General features: G+C 41.4%; 1 protein-coding gene across 1 annotated transcript in view; it reads right to left on the minus strand.

The window, feature by feature from the left end:
- Window positions 1–27,548, minus strand: part of TSPEAR (thrombospondin type laminin G domain and EAR repeats) — a 137,320-nt gene that overhangs the window by 29,048 nt on the left and 80,724 nt on the right. The window contains exons 7-8 of the mRNA XM_033944110.1: window positions 17,989–18,221; window positions 757–943 (exon numbers count right to left, since the gene is read on the minus strand). Coding sequence (XP_033800001.1) covers window positions 757–943; window positions 17,989–18,221 — 420 coding nt within the window. The remainder of the gene's footprint in view (window positions 1–756; window positions 944–17,988; window positions 18,222–27,548) is intronic.

Here is a 27,548-nt window from a genome sequence, read left to right on the forward strand (position 1 = left end):
ATTTCTGAGCTAAAAACACGAATAAAAATTATTATATGGAAATGGAAAGAATGACATATATCAAACAAAAAACTGATCAAAGTGGTGAACAATTAAAATCCAAACTTAATAGAGAAAACATCAGAAAGAATATAAAAATCTAAAAGAACCCGAACATATATAGACAAAATAGTGCAAAACAGAAATATAACAATGGATTGCTCATCCATCTTATGTATATAATTGTATTTCCTGAGCGGAATAAAGGAAACACTCGTCTTTTTAAGTTAAGATCCATTATTATGTGGATGTTTTGTGTGTTCTTGGCATATACTGTGTACATAAAAATGTGCATATACAATGGGGTGCCCTTTTATCTTTTAAATAAGCAGTCATGCTATTGAATAATGACCCCCGGTGTCTATCAAAGTGATTATTTCCAGTTAGTTTATCTTTTTGCCTATTTCTCTTTTTACTTTCCTTTATTATTTGATGGTGTTCCTTTCCTTTCTAACTTATTCCTCCCCCCCCCCCTTCCTTTTATAAAGCCACACTAGTATCCCTCCGACATCCATAGGGAATTAATCGGTTATCACTTCAACATCCATAGGGAATTAATGGACATTGGAGTGTTTGCCGTGCGGCTTTGTAAAAAAAAGGCTTTAGATTGTAAACCCCTTACGGCATCATCTCATCTAGCAGTATACCAAATACCTTGTAAACAATAAACAATTACCTGTACATTAGGATGCACTTTTACAAATAAGGTAGGAATACCTTGTCTGTGGTTGGCAACGACGAGGAACGCCTCTCCCCCTATCTGAAATGACTCCCAGTCCCTAGCGCTGTGTGTGGCGATCCTCTGGTAAACAAAAAATTTCTGCTTCTTGGGGTTCCACTTGTAAATCACAGACAACTCCTGACTGTTTTCATTCTGTTCAAAATTAGCCACTGCTAGGAAGATCTGGAAAACAAAGCAGATATCTCAGGTTCCATTCATCTTAATTTACTTTTGATTCATCAGTCCTTTGCTCTGAAAGTTAATAGCCATTTAAAGGAAGCTCCGACTCGACCATCACACTATAGAGTGTTTTAATAACTCTTACTGTCACGGAATGCTTTAGAGCAGGGCTGTCCAACCTTTTGGCTTCCCTGGGCCGCATTGGCCAAAAAAAATGTTTCTGGGGCCCGGGGGCAGCAGAGGAAAACACTGCATCGCCCTCGACCGGGGACCGCACAAAATACTTCACGGGGCCACAGGTTGGACATCCCTGCTTTAGAGCAGTGGTTCTCAACCCTGTCCTGAAGGACCACTAGGCCAATCGGGTTTTCAGGGTAGCCCTAATGAATATGCATAAGAGAGATTTACATATAATGGAGGTGACAGGCATGTAAATCTGCTCCATGCATATTCATTAGGGCTATCCTGAAAACCCGATTGGCCTGGTGGTCCTCCAGGACAGGGTTGGGAACCACTGCTTTAGAGCATCGGGGTCTAAGAGAATACTTTTCCTTTCTCTGGACTCAGGTTTTGTTTTGTTGCACTCCCACACCCACACGTTGGCATTGTTTTTCTGTACCTTTAAGAATGAGCCATTCAAAAATTGTTTGCTTTTACATTTTTGAAAGTCTCATATGTAAATACAGGACAACTGGTGCTGATCCATGCTTTCTCTTTCAGTTTTGCTTAGACTCGCTTGCATGTTTGTTTCTCATTACAGCACTTGAACCAGCTCCCTTCCCCTTGCACAAAAAGGACAAACCTGCATTTTAATGTGCCACATTTACAAGAAATCTTCACCTGAAAGACCTTCAATGCCATCCCTGAGCTGACCTTAAGTTTTCAGCACTAAGACCAGTATTGCTTCAGCGCATTGAAATTGCTTGCATTTAAACACTGGAGAAGAAATGCTGCTGACCTCATTTACATTCATTTAAATACCATTTCAATACCACTTCTCTTAACATCCTGCACACATTAACGTGCAAGGTAGGCTGAAACTAACAGCTTTTAACACTAGCGTAGGCTTTGAGCATTCAGTCCCTAGATCAGTGATCTTCATCAATTTTTAAGCTGGACCCACTTAGAACATAAGAACATAAGAACTGCCATCTCCAGATCAGACCCATGGTCCATCGAGTCCGGCGATCCGCACACGCGGAGGCCCAGTCAGGTATACACCTGATGCAGTTTTAGTCACCCATATCCCTCTATGCCTCTCGTAAGGAGATGTGCATCTAATTTGCCTTTGAATCCTAGCACAGTGGATTCCTTTAGATCACTTTAGATTCTAATGAACTGAAGGAAAGCCGCTAAATATTTTTCCATAGGGGTGGAACGCTTTTTTGTTTGTGGGGCCTGCAAGCTCCACCCCAAGACCCCTCCCAAGCTCTGCTCCAGACCCTGCCCCCATAATAGTACTAATTGCAATACCATTTTTTCCATTCATTTTCCATATATACACACAATATAATCTTATTAATAATACATAATGGTCAACCACAAAATTAAACTACACAAAGCACACTGTATGTTTCTCAACATTCATTTCTACCAGAACACCTGGCCTTGGTCACACATACAGAACACAGATAACCCCTATACAAATACAGGACCACAAACTAAAGTACTAATATATACAAACAAAACCCTAAGATGCATGAAGTACAACCCCCAGAGAAATAGAAACAAATGCATTTCTTCCTGAAAAGTGCAAAATATAGAGAGCAGATGTAATTTCTCAAAACTGACACAATTCAATCACTAAATTGAAAGTAAAACCATTTCCCCTACCTTTGTTGCCTGGTGAATTTGGTTTACAAACCATCTTTCTCAGTCTCTGGCTGCACTTCCTTCAAGTGCTCTTAACTGTGTATCCAGGGCCACCTTATCCATTTACTGTTTTTCTCTCCTTTACTTTCTGCCATACATCCATCGTTAAAGATAAATACAGGGACTCATATATGAAAACCCTAGTCAGTAAGAGTATTTATGATAAAAAATAATAGACTGACTACATTGGTGATAAATGCCAGCGGGGAGAGAGCTGATGACAGCTTAGAAAAACGCTCAGAAAAAGTGAAACTCTGAGGGGGGTGAATACCTCCCCTTGGGCAAGAGTTTACAATCCAATCATTGCATTTGCTATTTGGAGCATCACCAAGCGGTCTGAGAGTGATGCTCCAAATAGCAAATGCAATGATTGGATTGTAAACTCTTGCCCAAGGGGAGGTATTCACCCCCCTCAGAGTTTCACTTTTTCTGAGCGTTTTTCTAAGCTGTCATCAGCTCTCTCCCCGCTGGCATTTATCACCAATGTAGTCAGTCTATTATTTTTTATCATACATCCATCGTTAGCATTCAACTTTTAACATTCAACTTTCTTCTCAAAATCTACTTTTCCATGCCTTCCCTTCCCATCTATTCATGTGCACCATCTCCTCCCTCTTTCTTCTCCCCTATACCCATCTATCCATAAGGAGCATTTCTTCTTATCTCTTCCCTGTTGCACCCATTGCTGTGCACCATCTCCTCCCTCTTTCTCCCCTTCCCCTCCATCCCATCCCTCTCCCATAGTCAGACATCTCTGTCTTCCCCCTTCCCCCCTCATATGGTCTACCATCTCTCTTCTCTCCTTTCCATAGCCTGGAATCTCACTCCTCTCCCATGGTCTGGCATCTCTTTCCTCTCCTTTCTGCATTCTGGCATCTCTCTGTCCCTTCCATTTTGTGGTCTGGCATCTCTCTCGCTTCTTCCCGTTCTAGTGGTCTGATATCTCTCCCTTCTTTGGGTCATGTCTCCTCCCTCCCAGTGCAACATTTCTCCCTCCCTCCTCTCCACTACTATCATGTCCAACAATTCTCCCTCTTTCTTCCTTTCCCTATATACATCATCTCTCTTTCCCTCTCACACCACACACTTATATCCAATAATTCTCTGTTCCATTTTCCCTCCACCACTGGCAGCATTTCTTTCTCTCCCTTTCCACTACTCCCCCTGTGCAGCATCTCTCTTTTCCTCCTTTCCTAACCCCTCCCCCCAGCCCATGCATTTGTCCTTCCCAACCTTCTCCCAGTACATACAGTATCTGTCTTTCACAACCCCCTGAGCATCTGTCCTCACTGCCTTCCCAACTCCCTACCCCGTGCACCAGTCTATCCCTGTCAGGTTCTGCACCAATCCCCCTTCCCTCCCTCCCCCCTGTCAGACTCTGCACCCAGCCCCCATCAGACTCTGCACCCTCCATCTCCATCAGACTCTGCACACAGCCCCCCCCCCCCCACGGTCGGACTCTGCACATAGCCCCGTTAATGTCTGCACTCTCCCTCCCCCATCAAACTCTGCACACAGCCTCCCCGTCACACTCTCCACCCTCCCTCTCCTCCCCCATCAGACTCTGAACCTTCCCCCTCCCCCACCCCCACCAGGCTCTGCACCCAGCACCCTTTCCTCGCTCGCTCTTCACTCTGCCCCATCCTCCTACCTCCTCTGGTCTGGTGGTCCAGAGGTGCAGAAGGCAAAGCAAGCTTTCCAGCTCCTGTCCCACTGCTAACCCGGCTGGTCGCAGCTGGTTTCTTCGGCCACTGAGCGACAAAGAGTGGGAGAGCGCTTTGGCGCTCAGCGGCTTCTTTGACTGGCTCCCACAAATTCTAGTGATTTGCCCCCCAGGCCTTGCATTGAAGAACACTGCCCTAGATAGTTATCTCACCCTGGCATAATTCATAGGCTTTACTGTTTTTGCCTACATCGATGACATTCAATTGCTTCACCCCCTAAACTCTAATGCACCCAAAGAAACAGTAGAAATTAACAATAAACGTAACAAAATTAGCTCTTGGTTTTGACAAAACAAACTTTCCATGAATACTTTTAATCCAAGGGTGTATTTTTCTCTACCTTTCCAAAAGTAACTCTGATCCTGCCTATCAGTATTGATTCATGCCTAATCCAAATTGACAATAAAATCAAACTTCTAGGAGTTATCATTGATGAAGATCTCAGTTTTCATCACCAAATCAGCAATGTTAGTCAGAAATTTTTTTATAAACTAAGGGCGCCTTTTACAAAGCCACGCTAGTGGTTTAACGTGCGTAATAGCGCGCGCTAAACCGCCGGCCGCGCTAGCCGCCACCGCCTCCTCTTGAGCAGACGGTAGTTTTTATGCCAGTGCAGGGGTTAACGCGTGATGAAAAGTCACGCGCGTTAACCCCGCTAGGGCAGTTTAATAAAAGAAGCCCTAAGACTCATTCGTTCTATCATTTCTCTTTTAGACCCCCCCTCTATCAACTTTCTGATTTACTCTTTTGTTATCTCCAACACTGACTTCTGCAAAGCCCTGTATCAAGGCATTACACAAAAGGAAATTTGCTGGCTTCAACTCTTACAAAATACCGCAGTTAAACTAATCTATAAAACAAACAAAAAAATTATACCATGTCACTCCCCCTGTTTAGGAAATTATCCAAACCTTTATTAAATCCTGCTAAGCTAACTGCTTTCACCACATTTTTGGGCCACGAATTCCAGAGTTTAATTACATGCTGAGTGAAGAGATGTTTTCTCCAGTTTGTAGTAGTAGATAGAGCTACAGCCTCAGCACCCTGAGGTAGTGGGTTCAAACCCCTTGCTGCTTCTTGTGACCCTGAGCAAATCACTTAATCCTCCAATGCCCCAGGTATATTAGATAGATTGTGAGCCCACCAGGACAGATAGGAAAAATGTTTCGATTGCCTAAATGTAAACCGCTTTGAATGTGGTTTGTAAAACTACAAAAAGGTGGCATACAAGTCCCAGTTTCTGTCTCTTTCTCCTTTTAAATTTACTGCTTACTAGCTTCATTGCATTCCTCCTAGTAATAGTATTTTTGGACTTTGATGCTGCATGCAGGAACCATAGTATAAAGAAAGAGTGTACATTCTTTCTAAAAAGTGCACCCCTTTGCAAATAGGGTGCACTGCTTAAAATGTGTTTTTGTTTTCTGCTCATATTTAATTGCTAATGACATGGGATATGCGGACACTTCCTATGTCATTGCAAATGACAGCCCATCCCTATTATCAGTTTTTTTTTCCATTTTCCTGTTGTTTAAAGCAACTTTAACTCAGGCTTCCCAGTTGTAAGGCCAGCTATCTTTGTTGTCCTCAGAAAAAGCAAAGCTGCATACATATAACAGGTGTTTTTCAAGAATAGCAGGATAGCAGGTCATAAAAACACACCTACCTCCCCTAGTGGCTGACTTACCTGTTATAGGTAAACAACTTTGCTTTACCTGCATAGTGTTTGAATCACATTGGGAAAATATCAGTTTAACTATTTTAGATAAATTAGCTCCTAAACAAAAAAAACATTGCATTAAGAAACATTTTCGCAAATCTAAACAATGGTTTGGTGATGAGCTCCTGGCCTTAAAACGTAAAGTAAGGAAATTGGAACGAGTTTGGTTAAAATAAGGAAATCAAAATGATCGAGTTTCTTGGAGGAAAGAGGTCTATTCCTATAAACAATTGATTAAAGTACAATGTAAGACATTTTATTCTTCAAAAATCAGTATAACAGGATTAATTCGTCGAGGGCTCCTAGGCACACAAGTACACTGAGCCCCCTGCCCCGCACCACCCCATCATGTGCCCAGGTGGAAACAGGAAGTTGCATCTGAGGGAAGCTTTGGGCAAGCAGCACCGCTTGCACAATTACAGTTCCCGTTGCCTTTCTTACCCGCATTGCTTGCTTGTCTTACTTTCTGTCGATGGGGGGGGGGGGGGGTCGCATTGCCGATCGGGGTGGGGCCCGCGTTGCTGATTGGGGGGGGCCCGCGTTGCCGATTGATGCTGGAGGGGCCCATTGCCGTTTGGAAAAAACAATGTTGATGCCTACCTTCATCGGGCCCTCCTGACCATTTCGGGCCCTAGGCACGTGCCTACTTGGCCTATTGGTTAATCCTGCCCTAATAACTGGTACTAATACTAAAGAACTCTTTAAAATTGTTACTAACATTTTTGAAATCAACCCCCTTTCACAGTCAGCTCAAGTAAGTCCCCCAAATTCGGCAAACCTAGCAAGCTATTTTAGCAAGAAAATTGATAATTTACGATCATCTTCTTCATTGGATGTACGCAAGAAACAGGATTTCCTACCTTTATTAGATCTAGAGTGGGGTACTTTTGCTGATCCTGATTGATACGATTTTAGGAAACTTATAATAAATATGTGAAATCATATTGTGCTCTCTGGACATGATGGAACTAGCGCCTATATAGTTTTAATTACATTTGTTTATTTGGATAACTTATCTGCTTAATGGTGGGATCTTTCCTCCATAGTGAGGTCATATTATTGTAACTCCAATTCCCAAGGATCCTAAGTGGCTAATTAGAGGCCCATCTCGTCAATCCCAACTGGACTTAAGTAGTGCGTTCGATCTTGTGGACCATGTCTGGATGCTATAGGTATACATGGTCAAGTCTTGAAATGGTTTGAGGGTTTTCTTAAATCTAGAACTTATCAAGTGAAACTTAACAATGAGCTCTCAAACAGTCGGAGTAACCCCAGGGTTCTCCTCTGTCTCCACTGTTTTTTAATGTTTATTTGGCCTCTTTGGGCAAAAGATTGTCCCAGTTCAAAATTAAACTATTTAGTTATGCTGACAACATCACTATTTTAATTCCTGTTCATACTTCTCTTTCTCAAGCAAATCAAACTGTGGTAGAGATTCTACAGATAATTGAATTTTGGATGTCAGAATTTAAATTGAAAATTAATACAGAAAAAACTAAGTTCACCAAATCTAAATGAAGATGTTACATCTATTGTTGTAAATGACACAATTTATAGCATCCAGCCAACCATAAAGATACTTGATGTAATTCTAGATCGTACCCTTACAATGAAAAATCAGGTTGACTTGTTGGTTCAAAAGGGTTTCTATACTTTATGGACACTGAGAACTATTAGAGCATATTTTGATATTAATTCCTTTCGATTGCTGGTTCAATCACTTGTCCTTAGCCACGTGTCCTTAGACACTTGGACTATTGAAACACTGTCCATCTTGCTGGTACTCAGAAAAACCTTTACAGACTGCGCATAATTAAGAATGCAACAGTCAGATTGATTTTCAACTTGAGGAAGCATGATCATATCACTGATTTTTATCGCCGACTGCACTGGCTTCCAGTTGAGGCACGGGTTAAATTTAAGCTCGGCTGCATTTGCTTTAAGGCACTAACAGGCTCAATTCCTGAGCATCTTATGGAATCTTTTATTATTACAAACTCTAAACACTAGAAAATCTCATTCATTGTTTTCATTCCCCTCTGTAAAGGGATGTAAATACAAGAAATTTCAGGAACAATTACTATCTTTCCAGGCAGCCTCATGGACTAGGGATTTAACTCGTATATTCACATTCCCAATTTCGTATCAACTATTTTGACGTGCCTTAAAGACATATCTTTTTAGGGAATCTTTTGGAAGTTAGAAACAGGATGTTTATTCACTTGTATTATTAATCTTTGTGAACCAGATAGAACTTAATAATAATAATAATAATTTATTTCTTATATACCGCCAAAGCTGTAGTAGTTCGAGGCAGTTTACAACAAAGAAGGACTGGACAATCAGCGAATATAGGTACAGTCAGAGAAAATAAGTACAGCAAGAAGGGCTGGACAGTCAGCGAAAAGGTACAATCAGTGAAAATAGGAATAACAAAGAGGGGGTTGGATAGTCAGCGAATATAAGTACAATCAGCAAATGAAGATACAGTTTGAATGCGTGAGCTGGATACAGAAGCAATAAAAGGGGGCCATAGGTCGGGCATAGAGGTCTAGGCTCTAAATCGGTTAAATAGGTTAGTAGTTTCCTGAAGTTTAGGTAGGTTGAGGAGCGCGAGATAATATTGGCCAGCCAATTATTAAGCTGACCTGCTTGGGAGGTGAGAGTTCTATTCAGGTATCTTTTGTAATAGCAGGCGTTTAGAGTTGGATGGCTAAACAGATGGGTTCTGCGTGTGGGTCTGGATGGGCAATCTAAGATAAAATGGGGTACCAAGTATAGAGGGGCCGAACCAAGGATGGATTTGAAACAAAAACAGGCAAACTTGAATTACACTCTTGCTTCCAAGGGTAACCAGTGGAGTTTTTGGTAGTAGGGAGTTAAGTGTTCCCATTTTTTTAGTCCAAAGATCAGACGGATAGCCGAGTTTTGGATGATTCGTAGTCTTTGAATGTTTTTTTTGAAAGATCCCAGGTAGATAATGTTACAGAAATCGAGTAAGCTTAGGATGGAGGATTGCACAAGTAAGCGGAATGAGGGAGCATCAAAGTACTTTCTGATGGTTCTTAGCTTCCATAAGGCGGAGAAGCCTTTTCTGACCAGTAGGTCGGTGTGTGCTTCAAGGGTAAGGTTGCGGTCTAGTGTCACTCCTAGAATTTTTATGGAATCTGTGATAGGAAGGACTTGACCATTCAAGGAGATTGATGAATCTTTGATTTTGTCATTCGGACTTGCCAGGAAGAATTTGTTTTTTTCTGGATTGAGTTTCAGTTTGAAATCGGCCATCCATAGTTCAATTTGCGTTAAGATTGATGCCAGGTGGTTATTTGTCTCAGGGGTTAATGGTATTTGTGGTACACAAGTGAATTTTATGTTATGTTATGTTATTCCCTTGAAACCTGATTTTTTTTTTATATATAAATATTTATTAAATTTCTAAACTAACATAGTGCAAACAAACAATTTCAATATACATAAGTTTACACTAAATTCACATTATACTTATAGACATTAATGCACAACTATTTCCCCCACCTCTACCCCCACCAAATAATCTTTTTTTAAAAATTTTAAAAACGGAAGGCATTATTAGCACTATACTGTACTTGCAGCAAACACCTCGCAAAAGAAACACCTGGGGAAGATCGAGAAAAGGGTCATGCTGAGCTTCTAACAAGTGCTTTCTGAGTGTCAAAACCTGCTGCAAAGTTCAAACTGATTTTTTTACAACAAGATATCATCTGCTGATGACTGCTGGAGTTCATTATCCCAAACCAAGAAAATGACAGTGTTTGATGGATCTGTTTCTCTTGATCATACCTTAACAAATCATAGCTGGTATTTATAAGTAGGGATTCATCATAAGAAATGTAGAAAATAATACAAAATCTGTTTGTTTGGTTATTTGTATTAAATTGTTACTAATGATAATAACAACTTTATTTTTATATATCACAATGCCACAATTCAAAGCGGTTAACAGAGGAAGAGACAGTATACAGACACTTCTCCCTCCAAATCCACGGTTTCAGCATCCGCGGATTCGGTTATTCGCAATTTTTTTCTTTTTAGATCCATTTTCATTTTTCGGGCTATATTTAAGCCCTCTTAGCCTTACCTGGTGGTCTAGTGGGTTTTCGGGGTAGGAGCAATCTTCCTACACTCCTGCCCCGTGCAGATCACTCATAGGAAATGGCTGCCGTAAGCTCCCGTAGTTTCTCGAGACTATGACGGGAGCTCACAGCAGCCCTCCAAGTACCTAGAAATCCAAAATGTGGCCCTGCAAAGGGATTGAGTTTGAGACCACTGGTCTAGTGTATCGGCATATGGATTATTAAAAAATATATCCCCCCCCCCATCCTTTTTTAATTGTACACCACCTAGAAACCTTGTATAGGCAATTTTAACAAATTTTAAATAAAACTTGGAAACTTGGATAAACTTGTATGTGTATTTTCCAGCATATAATTTAAGCAGTGATTTAAGAACATAAGAACATAAGCAATGCCTCTGCTGGGTCAGACCTGAGGTCCATCGTGCCTAGCAGCCACTCACGCGGCAGCCCAACAGGTCCAGGACCTGTGCAGTAATCCTCTATCTATACCCCTTTATCCCCTTTTCCTGCAGGAAATTGTCCATTCCTTTCTTGAACCCCAGTACCGTACTCTGCCCTATTACGCCCTCTGGAAGCGCATTCCAGGTGTCCACCACACGTTGAGTGAAGAAAAACTTCCTATCATTTGTTTTGAATCTGTCCCCTTTCAACTTTTCTGAATGCCCTCTTGTTCTTTTATTTTCCGAAAGTTTGAAGAATCTGTCCCTCTCTACTCTCTCTATGCCCTTCATGATCTTGTTAGTCTCTATCATATTCCCTCTAAGTCTCCTCTTCTCCAGGGAAAAGAAACCCAGTTTCTCCATTCTCTCAGCGTATGAAAAGTTTTCCATCCCTTTTATCAGACGCGTCGCTCTCCTCTGAACCCTCTCGAGTAACGCCATGTCCTTCTTAAGATACGGCGACCAATATTGGACGCAGTACTCCAGATGCGGATGCACCATCGCCCGATACAAAGGCAGGATAACTTCTTTCATTCTGGTTGTAATAGACTTCTTGATTATACCTAGCATTCTATTCGCTCTCTTAGCAGCCGCTGCGCACTGTGCCGTCGGCTTCATTGTCATGTCCACCATTACCCCCAAGTCCCTTTCTTGGGTACTCTCATTCAATAACATCATTCCCATTGTATAGCTGTACCTCAGGTTTCTGCTTCCCACATGAATGGGAGAAAATGTCTGTTTAATGTATTAATTGTATAGTTAATAGTACGTTTTATGCAGTATTTATGATTAACCAATTGTATTGCACTATCAAAGTTTGAAAATCAATAAAGATTTTAAAAAACCCACAAAAAAACAAACAAACCTACACATGTACAAAAATAGCAGCATCACACATCATGCACTATGTATAGATTTTGGCTGGAGTCCCGCTCAGGCAGGCTCCATTGATCCCTGAAGGCTTGATGCCTGGTGCTTCACCTGAGGAAAAAGGGAGATAGTAGGTGAGACTTCTCGCCCTTCCCCCAAGTGTGATTGTGAACAGTGACATAGCGAGGGTGAGAGGCGCCCTGGGCGGTGGCGCACCTCCCCTGCCCCACCTTCTCCACCCCCACCTCCATACACTCCTTCCCTTCCCCCTCCTGCCGTGTGAGTGCCGCTTCCCTTCCCTTCCTCTGATATCACTTCCCAGGAATGGGGAAATTTAATTGCCTTCCTAACAGCTAGGGTTGACACGCAAACTCCTGTTGCTTGTCCCTGTAGTGAACATAATTAAGCCCGGTGTAATATTAACCCATCTTAATAGAGTAAAAGGAGGAAATAGAGCTTTATTTGGTAGGAACTACAGGTACCAGAAGACACTGGGGCTTTTCAGCCCTGTTCTGAAGCAGCCTTGGGGAGGTGCTGAATGAACAAGAATTTCCCAGATGGTGGTAATTAACAGCTAGGCAAACAGGCAGAAAGGGGTTGTTTAAATGATTAGCCTAGAACAGTGTCTCTCAAACTGTTTGCCCCGAAGAGATTCCGGGTGTGCCACGAGAGATTCCAAAATTGTACTTTAATTTTAAAAATTCCCTTCATAAGTATAATCTAGAACAAATGACATGTATGTCACGTACGCAAGAGTTTGTCAATGTTATTAGCATCTGTGTGCGTAAGGATACAAACGCCCAGACAAGAATCATTCTTTGACATGATTGGTCCTTGAAAAACTAACGGCAAGTATTTTTTTATGCAGCAGTTATCCTAACTTGAGCAACAAAGCAATCAAGGCTTTCTTACAGCTTGGATCTTCTTATCTTTGCAAACTTGGATTTTCACTCTGACAGAAATTAAATCGCAAAAAAGAGAACGACTGCAGATGGTGGATGTTGAAATGCGTGTTTGCTTATCGACTATCGAGCCACGTTTTGAGTTAATATGCCCTCAAAAACAAGCACATCCATCACATTGATTAGCAATTGTATTCTGTCTACTTTAGTTTCATCATTGTTACAATTACCCATACATAGCTTTGAGAGCTTTAAATAAATAACTCTCATATTAAAATTTTTGTTGGTTTTGCAATTTTATAATTTCAATTATAATGTGCCACAAAAACATTTGCTCCATTTAGTGTGCCGTAGCTAAAAAAAATTTGAGAGACACTGTCCTAGAGGGTAGAGAAAGGAAGCCCTGAGGGATGAGAAGGATAAGCCTGTGGTGGCAACATACAGGGTGCCAAGCTATCCCAATCCTACAGAAGAGATGCAAGGAGCCAAGCTGACTTGAACCTGCTCGCCTGGAATTGAGATTGACCTGACCCTTAATCCTAGCCACCTTGCTCCCAGGTATTATGAAGACATGATTTGGGAAGTGGATTAAAGACAATGTTTGCAAAGTCTCTGAGAATTATGTTTGAATTTTGAACTAAGTTGGCAAAACAGACTAGAGCAGTGGTTCCCAACACTGTCCTGGGGGGGCCACCAGCCAGTTGGGTTTTCAGGATATTCCTAATGAATATGCATGAGAGAGATTTGCATACATGTCACTTCCATTATGCAAATCTCTCTCATGCATATTCATTAGGGATATCTTGAAAACCTGACTTTCTGGTGGTCCCCCAGGACAAGGTTGGGAACCACTGGACTAGAGGAAATGAACTCCAGCACAGGTTTTATGTTGCAGAAACCTTTTTCCTTTGGGCTCAAAGCTCTGTTTGAACATTTGTTTGGAAGGCTTATTGCCCACAAAAAGGGGAAGAGCAGTAGCTGCAGCAACGGTTTTCATTAAGCAATGTTTTGAATTACAAGAACCAGGAGGTATAGCTGTTTAAGGCTGGGGTCATAGGCGTCAGAATAGGGGAGGCCAAAGGAGCCATGGCCTCCCCAAAAATTAGCAACTGGAAGTATGGCTTTTCCGACTCCCCCACCTACCATCTCCCTGCCGCTGTAACTTAAAATCTTCAGGCAGCCAGTGACACAATGAGGCGAGCCTCCTGCTGTTGGCCTGCCCCAGAAGTGTTCTTTCTGTAGCGCCCTGCCTACTCAGGAAGAGGAAGTGCTGCAGAAAGAATACTTCTGGGCAGGCCAACAGTGGGAGGCTCTCTTCATTGTGCTGCTGGCTCCCTGACAATTTTAAATTACAGCGGCTGGGAGGTAGTAGGTGGGGGAGTCAGGAACTGGAAAGAGGTCATACTACTGGATGCAGCTTAAGGGGGGAAGGGGCTGGGATTGGGAATGTGGGGAGGAATGAATCTGCATGGGCTGCAGGGTAGGGGTTGGAAAAACAAAAAGGATAGGTATAGTATGGACTGGAAGGGGCTTGGAAAGGCAGGGAATGACAGATGCTGCATGGGCTAGGGGTTAGGAAGGGAGGGAAAGAGAGATGCATGGGTGGGGTGGTGGGGAGGGAAAGAGAGATGCTGTTGGTGGGTGAGGGAAGATAAAAAGAATTGTTGGGCAAAGGTATGTGGAGTGGGAGGAAAAGAAAGATGGTATACATGGGGAAAGGAAGAAAGAGGGAAAATTGTTGGACATGATAGTGGTGGGAGGAGGGAGGGAGAAATATTACACTGGGAAGGAGGAGAGATGACTCAAGTAAGAGATGTCAGATTCTGGAGAAGGGTGATGGAAGGAGGGAAGAGAAAAATATCAGACCACTTGAATGGGAAGGACAGAGATACCAGACCAGGGAATGGAAGGGAAGGAGAGATGCCAAACTGCAGGAAGGAGAGGAGAGAGATGCCAAATCATGGAAAGGGGAGGAGAGAAGGAGAGAGATGTTAGACCATAGGAAAAGGGAGGGAAGAAGAGAGAAATGCTCCCCGCTAAATGTTTTCTTTCTCTCTTTAAAGATTGTAGTTCATCCCCTTCACCTTTTGTACCAGTTATGTATTAGAATGGATAGAATTTGAATGTAATTGTGTAAAAGAGTTTTGTTCTCCCCCCATTTTTAAAATGTTATACACTTTGAAGTTTTTGATATTGCGTACATAACAAAAATTTAATAAACTTGATTCCAGGCTATGGGAAGGAGAGGAGAAAGATGCCAAATCAGAGGACAGAAGGGGGAAGACAGGGATGGCTGACCACAAGAGAGGGAGAGAGAGGAATGAGATGGTGCACAGCTATGGGTGTGACAAGGAAGAAATGCTTCTTATATATAGATGGGTATAGGGGAGAAGAAAAAGGGAGGCGATGATACACATGGATAGATGTAGTATTTCAAGGATACTTCCAGACATGAAACCGGAAAGGAGACTAGTCTGGGAAGTAGTGAATCCAGATCAGTTCCTGTAAACCTCCGCTGGGTACTGGTGAGGAGGATCAAAACCCTGGGGATGGAACCCTTTGGAGTAAAGATCTGAGACAAGGAGAAGAAGAAGCCCAATCCCTTGTGGTATGGTTGAGTGGAGAAAGGGCTTAACTAAAGATCAGTATACTATTGAATTTGCTCAGGACAGGTGTATTGATAGCACTTAAGAAATAGAATATCTGTAGTGATCCCTATGGGGTACAGAATGTTGTTAAAAAAAGAAGTATCAATATACAGTACTACTTAAGAGTTGAATTTAAAAAAAATCTAATTGCTAAGATGACTGTGAGTGTCTGAGACTAAAAAGTAATTACTCCCCACCCACCATTTGGTATTGGCGTAACAAATTCCATCAATTAATGGTATGGGAATCCTTGTCCACTCGGTTTTCTCGTCATCGTAGTAAGCTCTTCTTGTCCGTTTGGGTGTCTTATTTGGACACTTTACCCTGCTGATTAAAAGCCAGGTACTCAACCGTCTGCGGAAGCCAGTGATGCCAGGGGTTGAGGGTTGGGGATGGCATTATGTGAAGTGGGGCTTCGATGAGCTCTGATTGTCTTCGCCTGTTTGGTGGTTTGGTGTTTTGTGCACTGTATTTTGCATTCTGAAAATGTTATATCTGCTGCTTTCTTGGTTTGTACTTGGTTGTTCAATAAACTGTCTTGAAAAAGTAATTGCCATTTTGTGAGCCTTGGTTATGGTGCCCAACCTGATGAGCTGGCTGTTGCCCACAGAGCTAACTACCTACAAATCCAAAATATGGATTATCTGAAATTATCAGAAGCAATTAAGGAAAGATTTATAAACTATAGTTTATGAATCTTTCCTTAATTGCTTCTGATAATTTCAGCTATACACAGCTAAAAGCAGTGCAACATGCAGAAAGTGAACAACTATCAAAGTATCAACTGCAAGAGACAGGATTTTGGACCAACTTTTTTGAAGTCCTCAGTATTATAAAAATGATTCTTTATGGAAAACTTGTGCCTTAAGTGTCCAGTGGTTGTGTCCGCAACCGCCTTCAGCTCTCACCTCCTCCAGCATCGGATACACGCCAAAGCTGCACTGCCTTCAATGGTTAACTTACGTTCTGGAACATTGCCCGCCTCACTGCTGTAACCTCACACAAGCGAAAATGGGGATATTTGAATATATTTTGAAGATCTGTGCTCCCCATTCCTCTTTAATAAATATTGAGGGACATTTTCTATATGACGTCCAAATCCTAGTTTGAACATTTTGCGGAACATGCACAAAAATCCAGTACCAAACATGTCCCATTTTCAAAACAGAAAAATGTCTTTTTGTTTTGTAAATGACCATTTTTCAGTTGTGCTTGTCCTCAACATATCGATCTTTCTGAAAGGAACACATCCAAATGAAAAATGCATAAAAAAGTAATTGGGCCAGCATTTTTAGACTGGTCACACAGGCATTCTAACAGAGCAGTGGGGAACCTTATGGGGCACTGCAATGAACTTCACATAAAAAGGCCCAGGTACACATCTCACCATAAACCCCCTTATATTGCATGGGAAGACCTCCAAAACCCACCCAAAACTTATTGGACCCAACTGTACACCACACCAATCGCCCTTATGCCTGCAGGTTTTTGTTGGGCTCACACTTTCCACCACAAGAGTGACTACCAGGCTACTCCAGAGACCTACTTGCTGCTTCATGAGGACTGTCCATAATACTTGAAGCTGTCATACTTGAAGCTGGCTATAACACTTGAAGCTGGTATGTACTACTTCATTCATATCTTAGGGGGGGTGGGAGGGGGTTAGTAACCACTGTGGGAGTAAGGGGGACCATGCCTTCATACCTCCAGTGGTCATCTGGCCACTTTGACCACCTTTTTGGCACTTATCCATTATTGAAACAGATCTAGCCACGAACATCCAAGTTTTGCTCTGGATGTTTTTCACAATGTCCGTTATTGCCGAAAAAGGTCCAAATCATGTCCACCCTAATCCTGCCTAAACCACGCCCCCAACATGCCCCCCCTTTGAGCTTTAGAAGCACTTTAGACAAACAGCATAGAAAACTATTAAAAATGTGTTTCAAAAATGACAATTTATGTCATTTTTTTTGCATATTTTTCCCTTTTGGAAATGAGCCCCATAGTTTCAAGTGGTTCATATTAACTAAAATCTTATACCCAAGTGAAAAAAAAATATTCCACTGTTTCTGGGGTTTTGTTTTGTTTTTTTTAGATCTAGACAAGATGTGAAAGAAGCTGGGGAAAGATAAAAAAAATAAGGAAGGAGAAGGAGGAAAAGGAGAAGGAAGAGGAAAGGGGACAAGGGATCCAGGTTATGGAAACAAACTGGAGGTGCTCTTTTTTTTATTATTTTGCAAATACAGAAGCCCCTGGATTCTATATAGGTCACAAAAGGTTGGGCACACAGCACAGATGCTCATACTAATTAGGTGCTCTTTTACTAGGCTGCGGTAGAGGTTTCTACAGTAGTCCAGGGCGCTAAATGTTCCAACGCTACTCCGATGCTCGTAGGAATTCTTTTACTGCATTTTGATAACTTCCCCCTGAATATCGCCACTAACCAGTTAAGTGCCAGCTCCATGCAAGCTCTTCTCACAGACCACCCTGGAACTAATCAGACAATGCTGTAGTGGTTAGAGTCGATATTCGGCAGCACTGCCTTATTATGTACCACAGAATGTCAGCAGCTGGCCCACTCAGGGAAAAAAGGCATACAAAATCTGGCTTCCCTGGATCTTAGACTGCTACTCCTGCCACTGGGCTCCACTTCGCATTCATAGAGCTGATAAATGAAAGATTTCAGTCGCTCTACCACAGTAAATCCACTACCTCTAGCACTCAACTCACTAGAAGAACTTAGATGTCATAAATGACTTACCTTTTTTCCTATTGTGAAATATCTCCAGGCTTGTGCTTGATATGTGGTAATATATTGGTAGGGCTCAAATTTTCCATCAGTCCATTTATAAATAGCTGAACCTGGCTGAGTTTTTCTGTTGGCTGTTGCCATAAAAAGTCCAACCTTTGGGATTACAAAAGTCTCTAGACCCATCGTTTCTGAGGTAGTAATTAGATTCTGATATTCTTCTACATAGTCCAGTCTCTTTTTAGCTACAAAATGAGAAAAGATCAATGAGGAAAATCAGTTTAACTATTGAATGTTGCTTTTATAAATGGCATCTTCCTGAGACATTTGTTGTAGGAAGTGAAGAAGGAAGGCAATTTTCAAAGTACACAGAGGGCCATTTTCAATATTGTGTCTAAGTGCAACTGTGGACGTTTCCCACAAGATGTCCAAAAGTCAAAGCAGGGAAATGTCCGTGTTCAAAACTACTAGATGTCCAAAATTTTTTCAAAGAAATAAAGGAGTAGGAGTCTGGCACAGTGTCTTCCAACCAATGTAAAGTGTAATAAAAACAAGTCTTTTTTCAATGTAAAGTTTAATCTTTTTAGATCATGGCTCGACACGGAGCTGTATTTCAGCAGACACCTGCCTGCATCAGGGGGTCACAAATTCTTATACCATGTAAAAATTAAAAGATCTCAATAAAAACAGGAAAACTAATTTGAGAATCTCTCACTGTGCTTCACAGAGAAGCTTCCAGCAATAGCAAACACCAGGTGAAAATGACCTATTTAGATCAGTGTTTCTCAACTTCTTCAAGCCAAGTTCCCCATACCTAAAAAATACCAACCGAGTACCCCCGCCCAAGCTCTGCCCCTGACCCCACCCCCATAATAGTACTAATTGTAACGCAATTTCTTCCATCCATTTTTCATATACACACAATATAATCTTATTAATACATAACGATAACCACAAAATTAAAAAACCCCACAAAGCACACAGCATGCAGAGAAAATGTTAAATATCATTTATATTCGGGGGTTTTTCAAAGAGGTCAAGGCAGATGACTTTAAAATATGCAATCAGTAACAACTATAGACAAATAAAGAGCAAAATATGGACGATTCTTTGGACGAGAATGTAGTATAAAGATAGACGTACTAGCAGTCTGGACGATCAAACGGCTGGATGTAGAAGTAGATAATTTTCAGAAAAAAATTTTGGCACTTATTTTGGTGTCAGGTCAAAAGCGCGCCGGGACAAAGGCGTGCGCAGACAATTGAGCGCAGTGCGGAGGTGCGCGCTGCAGAAAATTACTGTTTTTACGGCTCCGACGGGGAGGGGCGTGGGGGAACCCCCCCACTTTACTTAATAGAGATCGCGCCGCGTTGTGGGGGTGTTGTGGGGGGTGTGGGGGGTTGTAACCCCCCACATTTTACTGAAAACTTCACTTTTTCCCTGTTTTTAGGGAAAAAGTTAAGTTTACAGTAAAATGTGGAGGGTTACAACCCCCCAAACCTCCCACAACGCCGGCGCGATCTCTGTTAAGTAAACTGGGGGGGCTCCCCAACAAAAAACCCCTGTCAGAGCCCCTAAAAACTGTAATTTTCTTTGGCGCGCGCCTCTGTCTTGCGCTCAGTTGTCGGCGCGCGCCTTTGTCTTTCGCGGGGTTGTCTATGAACCCTTATTTTTCAAGAATGGACTTTGGATGTTGCTGACTTTGGGTGACTAGCACCCTAGGCCCAAAACAGACTTGGGTGTTTGTTTTGATTATGCCCCTCCACTCATCGTATACTCTGTGTGTCTATCTTTTTTAACCATATTCGAGAAGAAAAAAAACACATCTAAATGAAAAACATGCAAAACAAGCTATTGGGATATAGGAGGGGCCAGCATTTGTACTAGACTGGCCAAACAGACATCCCAGCAGAACAGCGGGGCACCATAGGGGGCACTATAGTAAACTTCACATAAAACGTCCCAGGTACACATCTCACCATAACCCCCTTATGATATATGGTAAGACTTCCAAAACCCACCCATAACCTACTGGACCCAACCGTACACCACACCAATATCCCTTATGACGGTAAGCGACACCTCATATCTGGAATTTGAATGGAGTTTGGAAGGCTCATAGATTCCATCATAAATGTAGTGGTTAGAGTGATGAGCCTGAGTCCTCATCTCTATGGTTGACTACACCAGTGTTTCTCAACTCAGTCCTGGAGTACCCCCTTGCCAAGTCAGATTTTCAGGATATCCACAATGAATATATATAAACATGATTGGCATACACTTTCTCCATTATATTCAAATTTCTTTCATGCATATTCATTGCGGCTATCCTGAAACCTGACTGGCAAGGGGGTACTCCAGGACTGAGTTGAGAAACACTGGACTACACCACTCACTAGGCTATTCCAGGGTTTCTTTGGCCTAAAATATTGGTGCCTAACTCTATCCATATCCAAACTCCACCCATAACCATGCCTACTTTTGGGCTGGTTTTAAGAAAGGTTTGGACAAGTTCCTGGAGGAAAAGTTCATATAGTCTGTTATTGAGAAAGACACGGGGGAAGCCACTGTTTGCCCTATATTGTTAGCATGGAATATTGCTACACCTTGGATTTTGGCCAGGTACTAGTGACCTGAATTGGCCACCGTGAGAATGGGCTGCTGGGCTTGATGGACCATTGGTCTGATTTATTATAACATTCTTAGTCTTGTTAACTATGCCTTTTTTAATAATTCCTAGCATCTTGTTTGATTTTTTTGGCACTGCAGTTTCATCGTATTGTGGACAATGACATCCAGATTCTTTTCTTGGGTGCTAACCTCCAAGGTGGACCCTGGAATCCAGTAACTGTGATTTGGGTTATTCTTCCCAATATGCATCACTTTGCATTTGTCCACATTAAATTTAATCTGCCATTTGGATGCCCAGTCTTCCAATTTCCTAAGGTCTGCCTGCAATTTTTCACAATCTGGTGTTACAGTCATTAGAGGACTCCCTGAAAGACAAATCAGTCAAGGGTTTCTCAGACAATGCCACAGTGGTGGCCTGCATCAATAGGCAGGGAGACACTAAGAGTGCCTTATTGTGTCTTGAGGACCAGTTGTTCCATTGGGCAGAAATCTACCCGCAAGCTCTTTCAGCAGCTTGTGTAGTGGGAGTGGACAATGTGCAGGCTGACTATCTCAGCTGGCAGACACTGATAATGGCCATTGTCCCAGAAAGCCTTCAACATCATTACATGTTGATGAAGATAATCGATGTTTGATCTGATGGCTGTGGCAGCTAATAAGAAAGTAGATTGCTTCTTCAGCTTCTTCATCCTGGAAGTGCTGTGTTGGATGTTCTAGTCCAACCATGGCCAGAAAGAGAGCTGTTATATGTGTTTCCCCCATTGCCTATGATAGACCGGGTCTTTAACAGAATAGCAACACTCCCGGGGCTGGTAATCATGGTTGCCCCAGATTGACTACGTCAGCTATGGTATGCGGATCTGGTGCATCCATCTCTAATGTCACAGGATCCGGTTCCCATGGAGGAGCCAGAATGCTTTTGGCTTCCGGCAAAGCTCTTGAGTGCACCACGTTAGCGCAGAAGGACTATTTGGAGGTGGACATAGTTACCCTTCTAAGATCTAAGAAACCAGCAACTGTCGCGGCCTATGCTAAGGCCTGGAATATGTTTCAACCCTGGTGTGATAATGTGAAGACTTTAAGAACTCCAGTAGCAGCAGTCCTAGTGCTTCTCCAAGCTGGACTCGAGAAGGGTCTGATGGTGGGCTCCCTCAAAGTGCAGGTGAAAGCCCTCTTGTGCTTCAGAGCTTGAGTGGAGAAATTTTCGCTAGCTTCTCATCCAGACATAGCCAGATATTTGAAGGGTGCGCTCAGGCTGCATCCTCCTGTTTGGCAACATTTTCTGTCATGAAACCTTAACACTGTTTACAGGGTCTCTTTAAGGCTCCATACGAGCTTTTGCAGGAAGTGTCTCTAATGGCTCTTACTGTTAAGACAGTTTTTCTGGTGGTTATCGCCTTGGTGAGAAGAATCTTGGAGTTTCAGGTGCTCTCAGGCAAAAAGCCATTTCTCAAATTTACAGTGGCCAGGGTCTCTCTGCACACGGTACCTTCTTTTTTTGCCAAAAGTGGTCTCGGCCTCTCATGTAAATCAGGAAGTCCAACTAACTGCATTCCAGTCCATGGGCCACAAGAAAAGAGACAAAGTGTTGAAGTGACTGGATGTCAGGAGAGCTCTACTCTATTACCTCGAGGTGATGAATGATTTTTGTCTCTCAGATCATCTTTTTGTGTTCACCAGTGCTAGTCGCTTGGGAAGACCAGCTTTAGTGGCTTCTATTTCCATGTGGATTTTCATGCCAATTTTGTCTGCATACCTTGGAGGTGGTAAACAGCTGCTGATCTTTTTGAGGATGCATTCCATTAGAAATGTGACTTCTTCATGGGCAGAGTTATGGACTGTACCACCCGAGGAGATTTGTAGAGCAGCTAAATGGTCCACTCTCCATACTTTTACAAAGTTTTACAGAGTGGATGTGGCAGCACAAAGGGACGCCACATTTGGGTTCTCAGTGCTCACAGCAGGTTCATCTGCCCCGCTCTAGACTCAGGAGACTGCTTTGCTACATCCCATTGGTCAAGACCCTTTTCACCAGAAGGAAAGATTAGGTTTTTTCTAGTAGAAGGGTACATCAGTCTTGATGGCCCCCCTTTTCAATCATTTTCACCTGCTTACTGTCTCAGACTGGTATGTGTTTATATAAAGGTTGGGGTATTCTCTTGTCATACAGGTCTGAAGAGTAAAGAGACCTTTCTACTGCTAAGAGGCAAGTGAGAGTGTGACAGCTCCATAAGTGTTAGGGCTACTTGCATTCAGGTAGGTGGCTTGTTTGTTCCACCTTGTTACTGTGACGAACTTGTAGTGCATTTCGGACATTCACTGGTGTGCTACCAAACGCTATTTTTCCAGGCCTCTTTTTGTGATATTTTTCTTTTTACCTTTATTACCATGGACCCCTGATGAAGGTTGTCCGAAACACGGACCGTGTTGGGTCCCCCGTCTGGTAAAAGGTTTTTAGTTAAGATTTATTTGTCAAAATAAAATTTGCCTGCACCGTGTACAAGCCTGCAGTTTTGGTTTGTTTGCTCTGGTCTGTTTTTTCACTGCAGACGAAGTTGGACCTCTGGTTCTTTTGTTGTTTTGTTGCTTAACAATATTTATTGCAGAGCAGACAATAGTGATTTGTAGGGGTGGTTCCCCATTCACCATCTTCTTATTTCTCCTTTTATAGTGGTTTACAATTACTTTGAGATAAACTGAGGAGCTACAGCACAGCCCACTGAGGAAGGAGCCAGAGCAAAAAAAGTAGATTATATCTTCTACACAGCTCGGAGTTAGAAAGGAAAACAATCCATTGGTCAAGACTGATGTAGCCTTCTACCAGAAAGAAAATTATCGAGGTAAGAACCTAATCTTTCCTTATTTCGGACTACTATAAACTAAGTTGATATTCAGTGCTGGCTTGCTAAGTTTATAGAAGCCAAAAATAGCAATCTGATTTGGCCATTAAACATAGCCAGCTAGTGCTTTAAATTTTGCAGATAGCCAGTTAAGCCAAACAACATAACTGGCTAGTCTTTAGCCACTAAGCGCTAATATTCAGCAGCCATCTCACACTGAATATCAGTACTTAGTACAGCTTAGTGCTATTTAAATGGTCTGAAGCCATTCCTAGCTGGTTAAATAATGTTGAATATTGTGCTGTCTATACCTTAAGTTTAGCAGACTTGGACAACCAACCTCTCTCTATTGAGTAGTTTTATTTTATTTATTGATCGTGTGCTCTTGTATGATTATTGTCTACTTTCCTATTTGATATATGGAGTTCCTTTCTTGTTTTTAATGTTTTTTTTAGAAATGTAAACCGCTTAGATCTGCTAGACAATATTGGCAATATAGCAAGTTCAATAAACATCACATGGGGGCGCCAGCGAGCACTACAGAAAATGGCAGCAATGAGCAACTAGCTCAAGTTAAGGATCCCACACTGAATCAAATTTCATTAATTTTATCTAAAACATTGACTTTAACGGATTCTTACCTCTTAAGAACATGACATCTAACAAACCAGGAAAACGGCGAAGTTTAGAGCCGGTACCGCCAGAAAAATCGACCATCGGGAAACCAGAGGAGAAGGCCTCACAATCCATTCTAGAAGAATTGCGTGCCATGCGTGACCTGTTATCCATCACGAAACAAAATACAGAAGAAATCAAATGAGAAATCATGAGTCTGAAATCTGAATTCTTGATATTTAAAACACGAATGGAAAAGGAAGAATGCAAGATTAATGTTGCAGAGGAGAACATTAAATCATTGCAGAGTCAAACCAAATTGTGCAGCTTGAGAAGAAACTAGAAAACTCCAACAATAAAGCATGAGAAACAATTTCAGAATACTAGAGCTACCAGAGGATCATGAAAGCCGCAATGCAATCAAATTGTTGGAATCCACTCTGCCAATTATTTTGGAAATGCAATTCCAGCGTGATTTTGAAAATCGATCATGTGCTCCGCGTACCTTCTCAAAAACTATCTAATGACAAATATCCAAGACTCATAGTTGTTCAGCTATTACGATATAGCCAAGTCATTAATATTATGCAAAAAGCAAGACTGAGAGCACCGATAAAATTTAAGGGACAAACTCTTCTCTTTGTACCTGAGCTAAGCAACAAAACAGCCAAGCTAAGGAAGAAACTTCTGGAGTATAGACTGAGGCTGAAGCAATTGAGAGTCAAATTCAGGATGTTTTACTCTGCTCAAATGAGAGTTACCTTAAATAACACCACAAAAGATTTCAGTACTGCATCTGAGCTTGCAGGCTATTTGTAAGATAATCGACGTAGTGATATAAATAAAACTTGAAGTTTTATGCCAACTAAAGGCTTTTATAACTGATACCAATACAAAACTGTAACTTATGTAATAGCCCTGTTCTTAATGGTTTGTATCATATTCAGTCCAGAGTTTATATTTACTCAGTGTTGCAATGCTTATGTACGGTAAGTACATAAATTTATGGCAATCCTAAAATTAGTCATAACAGGTAATATTTTACCATTCTTAACTTTGAAATGAAATTAATCAATGTTATTTTTCTTATTCACCAGGTAGTCACTTGATCTTTCTCTGCAACCTTACTAACACATACCAGTTAAAGGTTTAACATGTGTATACTGTATTATTCATGATGACTAATTATTCAATGACTAATTGTTATATGCATTGCTTAGATTGTATTATCTTACTATTGGCTTTTGACTCACGACTGTTAATTAAGTAAATTGTCATGCTGTTAATTTGTTTAACCCTTAATGTAAAAGGGATACACGATCCAATTAAGAGAAAAAATTTTTGACCATATACTTGAATTTATGTCAGGCATCACACTTTTATAAGAAACATACTACAAAGTTAACTACAAAATGGTCCAATTCTGTGCTGTTCTCCGTGGCTGTGGGTAAGAAAAATGGAGTTGCCATCCTTATCAAAAAAAGGCCAGATATAAACATAGTATTGCATTCCACAGATACTCATGGTAGATAGGTGACAGCAGAGTTAGAAATCAATAGTAGACCACTTGTTGATCTTAACATTTATGGTCTCAATATAGACAATCCTGCTTTTTTTGATGAGGTAGCTTCTACTCTAACTCTAAATAGTGATCTTCCCTACATTATTGGTGGAGACGTTAATCTTATACAAACATATTAACATAGTAAATGACGGCAGATAAAGAAAGACCTGCATGGTCCATCCAGTCTACCCAACAGTCAATTTGTTTTTCTTTGATATTTCTGCCGTAGACTTTTGCCTTTCACTGTCATTAGGTTCCAACTACTAGAGTTGCTGTCCAAGCTCACTCTAGTCTATCTAAACCATCCCAAATTATTGTAGTTCTCATTGAAGCTTTCCCCAGCCAATCCCAATCGTACAGTCAGTACACTGATTGTGCAAGTCTGCTTAGATCTGGCCCTAGTTCTTCAATTTATACCCTTCACTTTCTAATCAGAGATCCTCTGTGTTTATCCCATGCTTTTTTGAATTCTATAACCATTTTGCTCTCCACCATCTCCCTTAGGAGGGTATGCCAGGCATCCACCACCCTCTCCGTGGAAAAAAAAATTCCTAACATTACTCTTAGGTCTACTGTCCCATAACCTCAATTTATGCCCTCTAGTTTTACCATTTTCTCTTCTCTGGAAAAGATTTGGTTCTGTATTAATACCTTTTAAGTATTTAAATGTTTGGATCATATCTCCCCTGTCTCTCCTCTCCTCTATGCATATTCAGATCTTCCAGTCTCTCCTTGTATGTCTTTTGGCTCATACTTCTTACCAATTTTGTTGCCTTTCTCTGGACCACTTCAAGTCTTCTTATATCCTTCGTTATATACGATCTCCAGAATTGAACACAGTATTCCAAGTGGGGCCGCACCAGTGACCTGTACAGGAGCATCAACACTTCCTTTTTTTTCTGCTGGTTATGCCTCTCTCTATACAGCCTAGAATCCTTCTGGCTACAGCTACCACCTTGTCATACTGTTTCTTTGCTTTCAGATCCTCAGATCCTATCACCCCTAGGTCCCTCTCCCTATCCATGCATATCAGCCTTTCACTTCCCAGTACATATGGTTCCCTTGGATTTCTACTTCCCAAATGCATCACTCTGCATTTCTTTGCTTTGCATTTTAGTTGCCAGACAGACCATCATTCTAACTTTTGCATATCCTTTTTCATGTTATCTACCCCCTCCGGAGTGTCCACTCTTACAAATCCTGGTATCATCCGCAAAGATACAAGATACAAGACCTGATGATAGAAGGAAAACCTGTACAATACACGAAACCTAAAACATGGTTTAAGCTGCAAGATCTGTTATCACAATTTTAATTAATAGACCCTTGGAGATGTACTCATCCAATTGAGAGATATTACACATTCTACTCCCTCTATTTCCACACACACCTTATTCTAGAATTGATTTTTTTTTCTTAATTAGTCATATCTTAGTTTAAAATATTGTTTCTTCTGAAAAAAAATGAACTTGCTTTATCTGACCATGCTCCTGTACTCTATGCTTAAATAATTTGGATAAAATCTACCAACACAAACAATGCAGGCTCACTAATTCTCTATTGCAAGAGACAGGCTTCAAAGAATATATTGTTGTCAACTTTGCTACCAATAAAGAAGACATGAATAGGCCATGCCTTTGGCATGCTTTCAAAGCATATATAAGAGGATACATAATATTGTTCACTGCATTTAGTAAAAAAAAAAGAACAATGATCTTAAACATTTGGGGATGAAAATATCAGCCACATGATTGCAAGATTTTAAAACAACTACAACATTTGAGATACAATTATAATATTGCATTGAGCAGGACAGGACAGCTAAATGCTCTCTACTATATTAATAATAATAATAATAAATGTGAACATAAACTAGCTGAATATTTAAAGATAAAACCAACAAAACTAATGTCCCTGCCATT

This window comes from Geotrypetes seraphini, chromosome 5, assembly GCF_902459505.1.
Source record: "Geotrypetes seraphini chromosome 5, aGeoSer1.1, whole genome shotgun sequence".
In the NCBI taxonomy this organism is placed as follows: domain Eukaryota; kingdom Metazoa; phylum Chordata; class Amphibia; order Gymnophiona; family Dermophiidae; genus Geotrypetes; species Geotrypetes seraphini.